Source organism: Durio zibethinus, chromosome 23 (genome assembly GCF_047325235.1).
Source record: "Durio zibethinus cultivar Kanyao isolate XHJ-2024 chromosome 23, ASM4732523v1, whole genome shotgun sequence".
Lineage (NCBI taxonomy): Eukaryota > Viridiplantae > Streptophyta > Magnoliopsida > Malvales > Malvaceae > Durio > Durio zibethinus.
In genome coordinates, this window is record NC_143184.1 from 6,441,646 (window position 1) to 6,456,051 (window position 14,406).

At 31.3% G+C, this 14,406-nt stretch overlaps 2 protein-coding genes across 8 annotated transcripts; one reads left to right on the plus strand and one right to left on the minus strand.

Moving 5' to 3' along the window:
• Nucleotides 1–464: 464 nt before the first annotated feature.
• Nucleotides 465–6,314, minus strand: LOC111314370 (tetraspanin-18-like). 7 transcript variants are annotated; one of them, XR_002693173.2, is made up of 8 exons: nt 5,816–6,314; nt 4,991–5,090; nt 4,488–4,568; nt 4,284–4,388; nt 2,762–2,956; nt 1,290–1,445; nt 929–966; nt 465–831 (listed from the first exon to the last, which is right to left on the minus strand). XR_002693173.2 is itself a non-coding variant. In XM_022915654.2 (6 exons), the coding sequence occupies exons 1-6, from the start codon at nt 6,124–6,126 to the stop codon at nt 1,356–1,358; spliced, it is 882 nt and encodes a 293-aa protein (XP_022771389.2). In that variant the 5' UTR covers nt 6,127–6,314; the 3' UTR covers nt 1,104–1,355. The 7 variants fall into 7 exon arrangements, 1 of the variants encoding a protein (XP_022771389.2); XR_002693174.2 differs by lacking the exon at nt 929–966 and having other exon boundaries at nt 465–928; XR_002693172.2 differs by having other exon boundaries at nt 465–937.
• Nucleotides 6,315–9,744: 3,430 nt separating this feature from the next.
• On the plus strand, nt 9,745–11,772 carry LOC111313464 (GDSL esterase/lipase At4g28780-like). Its single transcript, XM_022914146.2, has 5 exons — nt 9,745–10,052; nt 10,148–10,275; nt 10,554–10,796; nt 10,965–11,217; nt 11,330–11,772. The coding sequence occupies exons 1-5, from the start codon at nt 9,806–9,808 to the stop codon at nt 11,560–11,562; spliced, it is 1,104 nt and encodes a 367-aa protein (XP_022769881.2). The 5' UTR covers nt 9,745–9,805; the 3' UTR covers nt 11,563–11,772.
• Nucleotides 11,773–14,406: the final 2,634 nt, after the last annotated feature.

The window sequence follows — 14,406 nt, forward strand, 5'->3', positions numbered from 1 at the left end:
TTTTCGTCCTTTTATGCCAAGAGAGAGAGAAAAGTTGGGCTCCTTAATTTGAAATTATTTAACTTCCCTATCCATGTGCTCAGCTTTTGCATGAGAATGCTATTTTGCCACGAGAGAATTAATTTATATAAATTCATATAAGGAATATAAGATATGTGACATATAAAATATAATAAAATAAAATTATATTATAAATAAAATTAGATTTAATAATATTACTTTATTTTATATTTTATGTATGCAAAAATTAAAATAAAATATTTATTTATTCATCAAAATTATCGTTTTTTAAAATTATACAATTTAAATTATTGATATTATTTTTAAGAAAATGAAAGATATTAATTTAATTTTATAAATTAAAAATAATTATTTTTACTTTGAGAGAATTAAATCATCTTATATCAAAATGATTAATTCTTTTTGTAATCATATCTCTTTTTTTATATAAAACAAATATAATATAAGAATAAAATAATTATCATTTTATCTCATTCATCATCTTATATACCAAACATGATCATAATACACAAAACATTTGACTAATAACAAATAAAGTCTTCTAAACCATCTTAGATTAACTATTATCCATGGCTTTAAATCAACAAAGAAAGGATTAAATAAGGATTTCACAAATTTTCAGAATTTCTTATTTTAACTTGGAGTAGAAAAAAAAAAAATTCTCATAGGGCTATTCCAATGACTGGGGGAACAAACGCGAATATTGCTGCAGCCAGCAGGGCAGAAACATGCAGGTGCACAGCACATATCTAAGCTCATCTCGTAAGATTTTTCCCTGGAACTTCATGTGTAATTTCCTATTACTACCATCTAAACCAAAACCATTGGCTTGGTTATTAAATTATAACTGGCAAAATATATGCTGTCAAAAGCTGTGCCGTGACCTTAAACTCCATAAAGAAAATACCTGTACAATCTGCAAATTGCTCAGGGACAAGGATGCAACTGGGCAAAGTATAACAAGGCAAGAAACCAGAACATAATCAATACTAGCATAGAGAATATAATAGATGTATATATGAGCAAATTGACCAAAGATTCCAACCATCATAAAATCATTTTAAATGAAGATGAGTATACAGTTTTAGACCAAACAACAAACTTCTCATTTATAAAGGATGTCAGTATCACCACAACATTCAATTAGGACAATCGTTGCCTAAATGCAATTACAAAGCAATACAGGAAAATGGGTTTGAAGACCTATATACATCAAACTTCGTCCACAAAAGCAAAGAATAAAAGGACTAGAGTGCAAAGATATGTACTTGATCAGTTGGAAATACAGTCTATGTCGCCACCTGTGAGATGGACCATTTTCTCTGATCATCGCTCTACTTGGACTTCACGCTAGCAGATGAGTTTTGGTTTGGTAAATTATGTTTATCAGTGCTGTTGTATCTATCCCCACTGTTCAGTCCGTACTGCAGTACAAGATTCAACGGCATGATTTAGGAAATAACAACTAATGTTATATGGAAATTATTGTAAAGGGAAAGATTCGAGCAGAAATATAACTCACTATGAATGAAAAGAATATTTTAATCTTGTTTTGTTGACAAGAAATGGGTTGGAACAACAGAAATGCTCAGTATTCTAGTACATGAATATCTGTCTTTACAGTCTTAACAATTAAGAGTGCCCTGATTCTTGACAAAACCAAGCTCCAATTAGTTGTATCAATTAAGATGTGTTCAACAACAAAAACAGCAGTAATGAATATCAGGAAAACTGCTTTGCTACCTGAATCACCATTTTGTGTTACAAATCTTGCTCATCAACCAGAGGAATTTTAGTAAAACCCAAACTCTAAAAGATTAATTAAACAAAATAACTGGCAGGATCAGCCCCCCTTCCCCACCCCACAAAAACTCCAAAAAGGAGGAATCAATATAAAAGGGATGGGAATCATTGATAACTGTCACAACTGAATTAAAGACAGAGTATCACATAAAAGTAACAATAATAATAAAACAAAAGCTTGAAAGGCAACAAAATGAAAGTATTCAGCTGATCAGTCATTTGGACCTCTCAATAAGATCACCATTGTCCAAGCATATGTCAAAGATAATCATATTGACAGCTATGACCTGCATACATATTCAATTGTTTATTTTTGACTGAGATTTCAGACTGTGAGGTTGGGTCAAATGGCACTGAGTTGAATCATTAATTAGTTTCAGATTAGAACAATTTCTTCAATAGATCCATACAACCAAACCAAGCGCATGGTATGTAATAAGAGCCACTAGACTGAATTCTATTCAACGAACCATTTCCATAAATGCAATTATCGTTAAGTTAATGCTGCATATGATCAGTCACTTGTGAGTGTGGATCTCAATGAGGTCAATGTCATGGAGACTATCTGAAAGAAAATCATATGTACACTTGTGAACTGCATAAATATTCAACCATTGGTCATTTGTTACTGAGGTTCCAGATTGTGAAGCTTGATTAAATGGCAGTAGTGAGTTGGACCATTAATTTGTCATACTATCACCAAATACTTCATTAGATTCCCAACAACCATTTACATAGCATGGCTGTAATGGTATCCACTGTGCTATAAATACAACTTAAAGGAACCATTTCCACGGGCAGAGGTCGTCATTCAATCTAGAATTATATTTTCTTAGTGGATTTCACATCATATAGAATAAACTAATAAAAGAAAGAGTGAATTGTCCCATTTTTTTTCTGTTAAACATGAGTTGTAAGCATTTAAAAATCAGGACACCTTATCTCTTATTCGTGAGCCCCAGATGTCAGAGTGAGCTCCCCTGCCATCACCCTTGGCTGCAGTAGACTGAGGGTTTAGGAGTGGCTCCCAAGTTCTACCTCCAATATTGTCATAATCATCTTCATTGTCAATGTCTCTTCTTCTAGCAGAAACCATTGCCCGCAAAATTATTGCCACTAGCAAAGATAATGCCTGAAGGATTACGGGAATAAGTTTTAGAGTAAAGTAAGTAAGCAGATTTACTGGATGTTTGAAAAGAAAAAAGAACAAAAAAAAAGAGATCTTGTCTACTGTTTTCTGAAAAAAAAACAAGATTATTTTCATCTAGCCATTGTATATATTTACCATGTATATTAACTAAAAAATCTAACCATATATTTTCAGCTCATAGCAGTTTGATTCATCTCTAACAGAAGAAAAGATTTATCTCAAGTGGACTTCTCCCAATATAAACTTCAAATAGAATTTGGTCCCCAAAAATGATGAAGACTCTTCTAAACATATATCCTTCTCCCCTAATAAAGTTTACTATTCACCCCAAAATGTGGCTCTATGCAAGAGTTCATAATTAGTTATGGATGTGATAGCAAAATGCTATGCTCTTAAGACAGCTATATGTAGATTATAAGATTTTGATCAAAATCTATTAGCAGAATGTTACTCTCTTAAGACATGTACATTCGTCATAATGTTCTTAATCTCTTTTCCACCAAAATGTTCCAGCAGCCTAATTTCCAATTTCAGCCTCAGTTTGATCATTAAACCAACTTTAATGGCTTCAAGAAACCTAGTTCCCTTTCCACACTGCTACAAACTCTCTATCTTTAATTTGATCCCACCTACCAGCCCATGTAAACTGGTTCTCTTAACCTTCCCTACATCCTAAAGAAGTACATAACACACCAGTGAGAGTTTCAACAAAACCAAGACTAGGCTAGTTTAGTTCGCCTCCACCTACCCTGTATCCTGCAAAACAGTCCAGGTCATAAATTGGTAACTTGCACTAAGGATGGGTAGCAATTACTAACACACTGAAAATTTATAACGTCAACCAAATGCAATGCAGTACCCATTATTGTTAATCCTTATCCATGACTCAGAAATCAATTCTGTTATTATTTTCCTATGTCATTGGAAACACACCAATTTTATGCATATGTTATACACTTATGATCTCCCTTCTAATAAACTATCACAAATCACATGCACTGATGCACAGGCAAACCAATCTTTCTTACCCATGGTCTAAGAGGGAGCAATATATTAACAGGAAGAAGAAGCTATGCATTTTGGAATTGCCCATAGAATTCCTTTCCCTCCTTGTAATTCAAATCTCTTGTAAATGAAATGAAAAAAAAAAATTGAACTTCAGTAGATCTTCATCTGATGAAGTACCACAGATCACAAAGTATGTGCTAATTTGTTACTGGATTTTTTTTTTTTTTACTTTTGTGCACAATAATTGCAATCAATTAATTTAGGAAGTTATAAAATGCTTGAAAACATGGGCTAAAATTACCTGAATTATGACCACACTGATGCCAACCCATTTACATATATCAATGTTTCCTTCGATGAAGGATCGAAGGCTATCAAGTTCTCCAGTTGGGTCATCTGGAAGATCCTGTCATAAAATACAGTATTTAGTAATAGATGATAATCTGCAGATGATCAAGCCATTGCATCTCATGACAAACACAGTGCACCAAGAAAAGGAATTTACCTTCTCCCAGTGACGATCAATTGCAATAAATGCCACCAAAGCAGCTTCTATTACAAGTAGAACAATTTTGATAAGTGTATACTGGCAGTTTGATCAAGTTAAGGAAAAGCATGTAATAGAATGCAGTCCATTATATAATTGGCAGGATAGCGATAACTTCAACACTTTTAATGCTTGTTATAGAGTCTTACAAATCACCAAGTACTTAGTTTTAGAGAGACTTCGCAGCGAAAATATAGAAGATGAAATTCTGAAATTTGAGGTTAAAGTTTTGAACCTATTTTAAGCATTTTATCTTCTCCTGCTACCGCCACTTCTTGGTAGACAAAGCATAAGTTGATGAACTTAAAACTTCAACATATAGAAAACCATTGTCAGAATTTTGCAATTTTCATCAAAAAATCAGGCTAGTCTCTATTGTTGAGATGTTCAGAATCGCTGCAGCTAAATCTCTGAGCCAATTTCATTTGAAAAGAATATATAGACTCATTTAGGTAGGATACAAAACAAAGGCAGCAGCCATTAATAGATTCAGCTGCTACGCAACCAATAACAGTAATGCAACATAGCACAATGCCCACTCCCATAAAAGAGTAGATGAACCTGCAACAAAGAAGAAAATCATCAACTCAGCACTCAAGTGAGCATTTACAATCCCAAACATTCGACCAGAGTCACCACCAAAGCAAACATTGAATCGCCAATCATAAGAAAATAACGAATTGAAAGAGACACAACCAAGGTCTTAATTGTAATAGCAATGAAATAGAGCATCCAATGCAATAGTCAAAAAAAAAAAAAAACTTTACTCTTTATGCTTGTTCAAAAATAAAAAAAAAAACTTATACATTAAATATATTTGGTCCTAAAGGTTAGACTTTGAAGTTTGTTTAGTTTCGTGATAAATTCGATATTTTAAAACTATTGACAAAATTTTTTTTTGGAGAAAAAACTATTGACTAAATATTAAAAGTTAAAAGTGAGAAGCAAAAGACAAAATTAGCATTGAGTTAACAATTCTAATACACAGCATGATTTTGTCGCACAGTTTAACAAACTTCACCTTAGCAAAGTGTTTCCTGAATAATATACAATAAAAAGCATATCTAAGCACAACTCATTAGATAAAATGATCAAAGATTTAAGGTACATAAATCTCAAAGTGACCTTATTTTCTAATGCGATAACCTGTCCTATAAAAAACCCCTTCCCAAACATTTAAAGCTTCGTCCTTTCAAATTTGATGTAGCATTTAATGCTGTCCACTTGAAAATCCCTTAAAAACAATCAATTATAAAACATTAAAAAAGCCTAAATAGAGAAAGTACCAGGAAGCAGGTAGCTTAACAGAGCTCAAGTCTAACCGGACCCCGTTATCCAACCCGGAGACCAAACCGACGGCGAAATCATCGAAAACCCTAGCTGCTTGAGCTCCAACCTCCGGTCTCGAATTGAAGAGAACCGGAAGAGATGACTCCGGCGACGGAGCTAAAGGCGGCGGAGAAATTGGGACGTGATGGTTCCATTGATCCAACATCCATATCGAATAGAGTATGATCGATAATCCAACGAAAGCTTGGAGAAAATTCAAGAACTTCAGAACAAAAGCAAACGAAACATGGCAGCAATTAGGCCTCATTCCCTAAGATTTTAATCGATTTTTATTTCCCTTTTTGTTTAAAAAACCCTAATTTTGATGATGATATTGGGAGAGGGATGAGAACGAAGCTGCGTTTTTGGATTTAATTATTTTGGCTTTTTTTCCTTAAAAGTTTTCTGTTTTTTTTTCTGCTTTTCTTTTTCTTTTTCTTTTTTTTTATTCTATTACTTTTGCGTGAGGAGAGAACGAACTTGAGTTTGAGAGGAGACGAAACGGTTACTGTTAACGGCTAGTAGTTTGGATACGTTGGGCTTGTACGGGTCCAGTTTTGGCTAAAATATGGCCCATTGGGCTGAGTTCATTAAACACGTCCAGATAAAAGGCGTGGAAGACTGGAAGTAGTCAAATGATATCTGGTATAAGTGATTTTCTTTCGATCTTCCTTTTTTTATATAATATTTTTAGTTTATTGGTTACATAGGATGAATTATTAGAAATTTATCATATTGTAAAGGTAAAAATATTATCATTTAAAATAAAATAAAACTTTTTAAAATTTCATTAAACAATACATTAAAATAATTACTTAAATTTGTCATATGATAATTTCTTTATAATCAAATAGTGATTTTTAATCTTAATTTATCATATAACATAGAGTTAAAAGATTAATGCTCAAACTTCAAAATCCACCTCCACTATTTGCACCAAGGATGAGACCTTATTGGTATTAAGGTTAAGAAATCAAATACAAGTCATGTACATGAAGTTGATATTTTAAGAATCGAAAATCACAAATTAAATACAGTAAACTATTAGATTCCTATAGTACTTAATGATTTTTAAAAAATTCTATGGAGTCCTTAGGCACCAACACTGGTGTGTGAGGTTTGTTTAATTGGGCTTCGTTGCCTTCAATTCCTTGAGAAGAAAATTGTATTGTACTTTCAAAGGAGACGTGAAGAGAAAGGAGGAAGAGATTCAACCTCAGTGATCTTCAGGTTCAGGACTGTGATATCCTATTCAAGGCCTGACGAACACATGAGGCAGGCAAACATGTTGGTGAGGTCATAAATTTTATTTTCATGTTGTTATAACATTTATCCAATACATAGTTTATATGCTAAAAATGCTGTGCATTTAATTAAGCTATGAACGAGTACAATCCACTAACATTGATGGTCTACCAGCTTTCCAAGGTGCTAGATTTTTTGTCCATATAGAAGGTGAAACACAAATAATGTGGCTTGCTATGGCCACTATAGTTGTTGAATGAGGCAAGATTTTCAATGGTACTACCATGGAGCATTGATGGCCAAACTGTTCTTGTTATGTTGTGCTTTTTCCCTTTTTTTTTTTTTTTTTTTTTGTTGAAAACCAACTCCAAGAGTGGGAATGTATTACAGGACATCAAGTCCAATGCTAAAAGCCTACACCCAAGGCTACATGACCGGCGTCGGATTAAAGCCTTTCATCAAATTACTACAAATTGAATTAAATTTTATCCAGGGCTCTTCTCACCGAATAAATTTGACCAACATGGAAAGAAGAAACAGAATTTGAGGCGGAATTAAAGACATTATTGGTAGCTATTATATTAACACTATTGCGGGTACTTGAGCTGACGTTCTGCTGTATTGAAAGTCAAAAACTCTGACAATACCTTGCGTTTTCATTAAAAAGGACCCGACTCCTAGTATGGTGTCTTGCAGAAACAAGAGATTGAAGAAAAAAGACGAAAGGGAAGCATATGTGAGTGTGATTATCTGTTAGGAAATAAAAGTTCCCAATCAATTGAATATTTACTACAGTAAAAATAAAATAAATTAATCAATTAATTATATAAAAAAATAATAATTTAACATAATTTAATTCAATCAACTTACATTTATTGATAAAAAATAATTTATTAATTAAAAATAATTACAAATATACATTAAATCAATACTCATAATTCATATTCATAAATTCTCTTAATATTTTATTATTTTATAGAATATTCTCAATCTAAATAAATATATATTCATATGCATCTATGTATTATATTTATGTAAATCATCACAGTTTTATCATATAAATATATACGTTAATCTTCAGTAATTCTATAAGATGTTTATTTAATAAAACTCTTAACTCTCTTACATTTTTTCTTATACTTAATTTATTTATAAGCATATAAATTTTTCTATCAAAAATTTTTTTACTCTTAAAATTTTTCTTTTATAAATCTTTTTATTCATCAACTAATATTTAAAATTTTAAATAAATCTCTTATAGAATTTAAGTCCCTGTTTCAAATTAAGAAAAGCTGTAAGATTATGAAACCTTAAAACAGCACAAGAAATCGTACAATGCAAACCTTTGATCAAAGTCAAGCATCCTGTGCTTGAAATATGCAATCCCTAATTGTAAGAAAGTAGAACACAGGCGAATTGCATTTGATCAGCTGCAGTTTCTTCCAACATTAAGGTATTAGAACACATTGTCCTTTGAGTGCTCTTTAAATGTGCTCATTGTCATCTTAAACAAAATACAGATAAACAACGCAAGCTTCATATTCAAAGTCTTTAATAGGATACTAAGATGAATACTGAGATTTTCTGAAGTCGAATATACTGATATGGTCTTCTTCAAGGTAGTTTACCACATTAATATGAATTATCAATGTTGAATAGTGAGGCTCTTCAAATACCAATTTATTGACTACACAGAAGGTAGGATATTGTAATAACTGCCAACTGCTAGTTTACTATGAATACATGGTTGAAAACAGCTAATGAAACCCTCAAAGGAAAAGCTTGCGAGCTGCAGTTAATGTGAATTGAAAGGCGAAGAAATCAGTCAATGGTTTGTCATTTAATCTGGGGCCCCCTTTTTCATAACACAGGAGTTATTTGTATTTTTCTACTTCAGAGGAAAATTTCTTTCCTTTTAACCTATTTTTTTGTAATTTTCTTTCACTCATGTTATAGCCTTGACATGCCATTGTTAGATGGAATCTTTAACATGCATATTTGTCTGTTTTGTGAAAAAAAAAAAAAGGCTATCAGTTTTGTCTTGCTACACCCAATAATGGATTTCTGTTTTTGATTTTATATACATTGTTTTCTTAGCTGGTTACATCCTCCAAAACTTGTGTAGAAGGTAAATGATTCAGTGAAATTATACAAGAATGCAGAAAGCTAATTGAAGTAAATAAAATTTTACTGATGCTTGTCTCGGAAGTGATTAGAATGGGGACTGAATCAACAATGGATAAACTCAATCTTCACCTCTTCTTTATGCTTTTGATGTAAAATTTAACACGACCATGTCTGTTTAGAATGTCTTTATATGAAGGGCAGACTTCAAGAATATGAGAGTACCGCATAAACTAAAGACTGATGATTCTCCTTGTCAACTTGCTTGTAAGGCAAGATCCCTCTCGGCTTCAAATGGACCTCAACCTCGCAGCATTTCCATTTATTTTCAAAACCTTCTACACTTCTTCCAAACCCATCTGCCACAGCATACATTAATGCAAGTGAAAAAGTCTTTCATCATTAAGGTTTTTTGAACTAAAGGAAAGTCACACCAGCCCCACAACACATTAAAACAAGAGGACAAAGCCAAATGCACAACCTAAACCCTGTATAAAACCATCCTCACCCCCTCATTCAAACTCATAAACCTTTGGAAAAGAAGAAGAGACGCTCAAGAGCGCCAATCTTTGTCTCCAATGTCAAGCTCTTGGTTTGTTTTTACCACCATAATTTTTCCCCTGGTAGCCGTGATGGCGGCTATAGTCTCACCCCAAGTTGAGGCTCGTGCTTTCTTTGTTTTTGGTGACTCGCTTGTTGACAGTGGCAACAATAACTACTTAGCCACTACTGCTCGTGCCGACTCTCCACCATATGGCATCGATTATCCAACCCACAGACCAACAGGCCGCTTCTCTAATGGCTTAAACCTCCCTGACATTATCAGTAAGGGTTTACATTTTACTTTTCGTTTGATAGTTTTTATATGTTTGTGAAGTTGCTTGAATTTCCTTTGTATTGACACTTAAAAATGTGTTTAGGTGAGCGAATTGGCTCGGAGTCTACATTGCCGTACTTGAGCCCTGACCTCAGGGGGCAAAAACTACTAGTTGGTGCCAACTTTGCTTCAGCTGGGATTGGTATCCTCAATGACACAGGAATTCAATTTGTAAGACCAAACAACATAATGCAATACTTTTTGCCTTGTTTCATTAGATTTCTTACACCAGCTTTCAATAGATAAAATGCAGCTCAAAGATGAACGGATGGCGCTTTAGCTTGTGAAATGCAGCTACATATTTCCTCTAAAGCAGCCCTTTTTGATTATGAAAGATAAAACTACTCCTCTAACAACGTTCTGCTCTTCCAATGAAAGGATTACTATATAATTCTACACTGAAGCTTCAATAATGAATGACTTCTCAGTCTTGCCCTTTCTTTTTTCAGGCCAACATAATAAGGATCTTCAGGCAATTTGAGTACTTTCAAGATTATCAGAGGAGAATTAATGAGATTGTTGGAAAAGAACAGGCACAGCGGCTAGTAAACCAAGCACTGGTTCTTATAACACTTGGTGGCAATGACTTTGTTAACAACTATTTCTTGGTACCTTTCTCAGCAAGATCACGCCAATTCTCTCTGCCAGATTACTGCCGCTATCTCATTTCTGAATACCGGAAAATCCTCCTGGTAAATAATTTATCATTAATTCTCCTGCATCTTTTCTTAATTACAAGGGTCCATTTCTGTGTAAAAACAGCCTAATGTTCAATTGTCTTTGAAGTTTGAACACCTCATCAAAAAAGTTGTTCCAAATTATTAATAATTTTTAACTGTTCACATTGTGATATATTACAGAGGTTATACGAATTAGGAGGCCGAAGGGTCCTGGTGACAGGGACAGGACCATTGGGTTGCGTGCCTTCCGAGTTAGCTATGAGGAGCAGGAACGGGGAATGTGTGCCAGAGATCCAACAAGCTGCAGCAATATTCAATCCACTGCTTGTCCAATTAATTCAACAACTCAACTCTCAGCTTGGTTCCAGCGTTTTCATTGCTGCTAATGCTTTTTCAACGAACATGGACTTCATCAGCAACCCTCAAAGATTTGGTTTGTTCTTCAAACAATCTCTTATATAAATCAACCCACCTATTAACAAATACTAAATCCTAACGGATTAATGGACTTAATAGAAAACATATGTGCACTCACGTGTATACAGGTTTTGTCACATCAAAGGTAGCATGCTGTGGGCAAGGACCCTACAATGGACTAGGATTATGCACCAGATTGTCAAATTTGTGCCCCAACCGCAACATCTACGCCTTCTGGGATGGTTTCCACCCAAGTGAGAGGGCAAATCGACTGATAGTTCAGCAGTTCATGATAGGATCTACCGAGTATATGAATCCGATGAACCTAAGCACCATCATGGAAATGGATTCAAGGACCTGATGATCTAAGAACTAAGATAGTACCTTCTAAATGTTTTAATCTATATTTTCCTCCAAATTCGACACTATAATATTTCTCCGTGTTTTGCCAAGAGCTAGCGCAATTGTAAGGTTGACTGCACTACCTATTTCTAGGTGTGCAGCCAACTAGTAGTAATAGATTGCCAATATATATTAATTAAGCTTTATTATTTTCTTTTGTGCAACTTTTGACTACTAAAAATCTAGGGCATTCTACCACCAAAAAAATCTTGGTCATTCGTTCACCCCCCAAAAAACAAAAATCAGACAAATGCATTTCACTCCACGGTTACTGATTGAATCTCAAATCTTCTTTTTTAAAGAATTTACACTACTAAGTTGCGTTAGAATTCAAAGGAGAGCAGGCAAATAATCTATATATATATATATATATTGATATTAATATTTTAATCAAATTGACTATTCAAATATAAACCAACACTTGTAAAAAAATCTACCTATTAAACTATTGGATTAATCAATTATAAAACTAAACTTTTATTAACTTTTAGTTATCAAAATTATATAATAAGTTACCACATTCTATTAAAAGTTATCAAAGTTATTAAAATTTTGTCACAAGATATCAAAATTATAGAAATGTTTACTAAAATTATATCATAAATTATTAAAATAATATTAATAGTTACCAAAATTGAATCATAAATTATCAAACTTTTATCAAAAGTATCAAATTTCTAATAAAAATTATCAAATTATATCAAAGTTTAACAAAATTGAAATTGTATGCAATGTTACCAAAATTATATCAATAATTATTAAAATTATGTTAAAGGTTATTAAAATCATATCAAACTATAAGTTTTATCAAATATTACTCAAAATGTATCAACGGGAGTCCATATTGAATTAAAAGTTATCAAAATAGTATAAAAAAGTACAAAAATTACATTAATAATTATCATAATTTTATAAAAAAATTATTAAAATTAAAATTATATCAAAACTTACAAAATTTAACCAAAATTGTATAAACGGATAAAAATTTTATTAAATGTCATCAAATTTCTAACAAAATTATTAAATTATATCAAATATTATTAAAATCAAATTTATATAAAAATTTACTAAAATTATAAACAAAAATTATCAATTTATATTAAAAATAATTAAAATTTAAAATTATATAAAAATATTGAAATTATATCAAAATAATCTATATTAACGACACTGAAATGATTAATTTGTAAATTATTAGGGGTGGATCCGAAACATGATAAGATCAAAGTGGAAGCAGACAAAAATTTTAGAAATCATTTTCTTCAGTTATGTGCAAAAGGGGATTTTGGGTTGGCTTTGTAAAGAAGTTAAGACTTTTTGCCAATCAAATCATACCCAGGTTTGAAACTAACTCCTTTCTAAAACTCCCTTACTACGATTAGTATGATGAATCGAATGACCCCTGAACAAACAATTTGTTATTAATTCATGGTAAAACTTATTATTTGGGTGTTAAATTTCAAAAGCTATTTCCATCACACTTATCATGTAAGATTCTTTTTATTAAATCTGATGATTTATGTATTCATGTAGTACAAATGACTGAAATTTATATATTTATATTATATTTTATATATAAATTATATATTAAAATTCGTGTAAATATAAAAATATAAAATAATTTTTTTTATTTTATTAAATTTATATATAATTATTATTATAATTTTAAATTATGTCATTTTTATATTTTATTTATTATCATACTCATATTATATTATTATATCATATTTTAAATTATTTAATATTTTTACTTTTCAATCCCTAAAAAAACTTGAAATTGGTTTAGGAAAGGGTGCATAAAACCCCAATATATATATATTTTTTTTTTCTTATTTATATTTGAGATTAATGATGAATGAGTTTAGATTCTAACATTTTATTATTAAAATACACTATTATATTAAAATCTATTTATCGTTAATTTTTGTTAACTCAAATTAAAAATAAATTGAACAAAATCTTTTCATCAGTTTAAACTTCCTTAACTCAAACAAAAAATGAATTGGGTTTTAGTTTGAATAATGCATACCAAATCGAGTTGTAAGCTTAATTTTATCTGAAATAAAAAATCATAAGCTTAATAAGATTTTAGTTTTTTAATTAGATTATGTTCATTGTTGGTTAGGTAAGTTTCAGAACACAATAATAGAACTATAGGTCATGTAATGCTTTCAAGTGAAAGCAAATGAAGATTTTAGCATTTTCCAAATGATTAGTTTATATGAACATAGTAGCAAAATATCCTCTCATTTGTGTTTCTCAAGCAAGAGGTGAAAAAAATTATGGGTTTTTATCATACTTCCATTTAATGATATAAATATAATATATTTAAGTCATGATGACTGTAAATACTATTAATTAAACACTTGAAATTTTTCCTTTTGTTATATACAATTTTTCGTAATAACTTTTGATTTCTTTTTAAGATAATGAAAATTACTAATAAAGTTTAATACTCCAAAATATTATTTGTCTTTAATTATTTCCAAAGAAAAATGACCTAAAAAAAAAAAAAGAAAAGCATTAGTAATTTTTTCCCATCAAGTTCATGATTATTGAATATACAAAAAAAAAAAAAATCATTCAAGACTAGAATTAAGTAGCAATAGGATTATGCGATAAGAGAAAGGGGAGTAGTTAAATTTCTGATATCATGGCCTTGCATTAAGTTTAAGGGAAAGGTAACTTAAAGTTTCATACAACTTGACTTAGTATTCTTAATCTTCAAACCAATTAAACTTCGATCAAAATTAGGTATGAAGTATGTATGGATAAAACCAATTTGTTTTACATTATTATTATT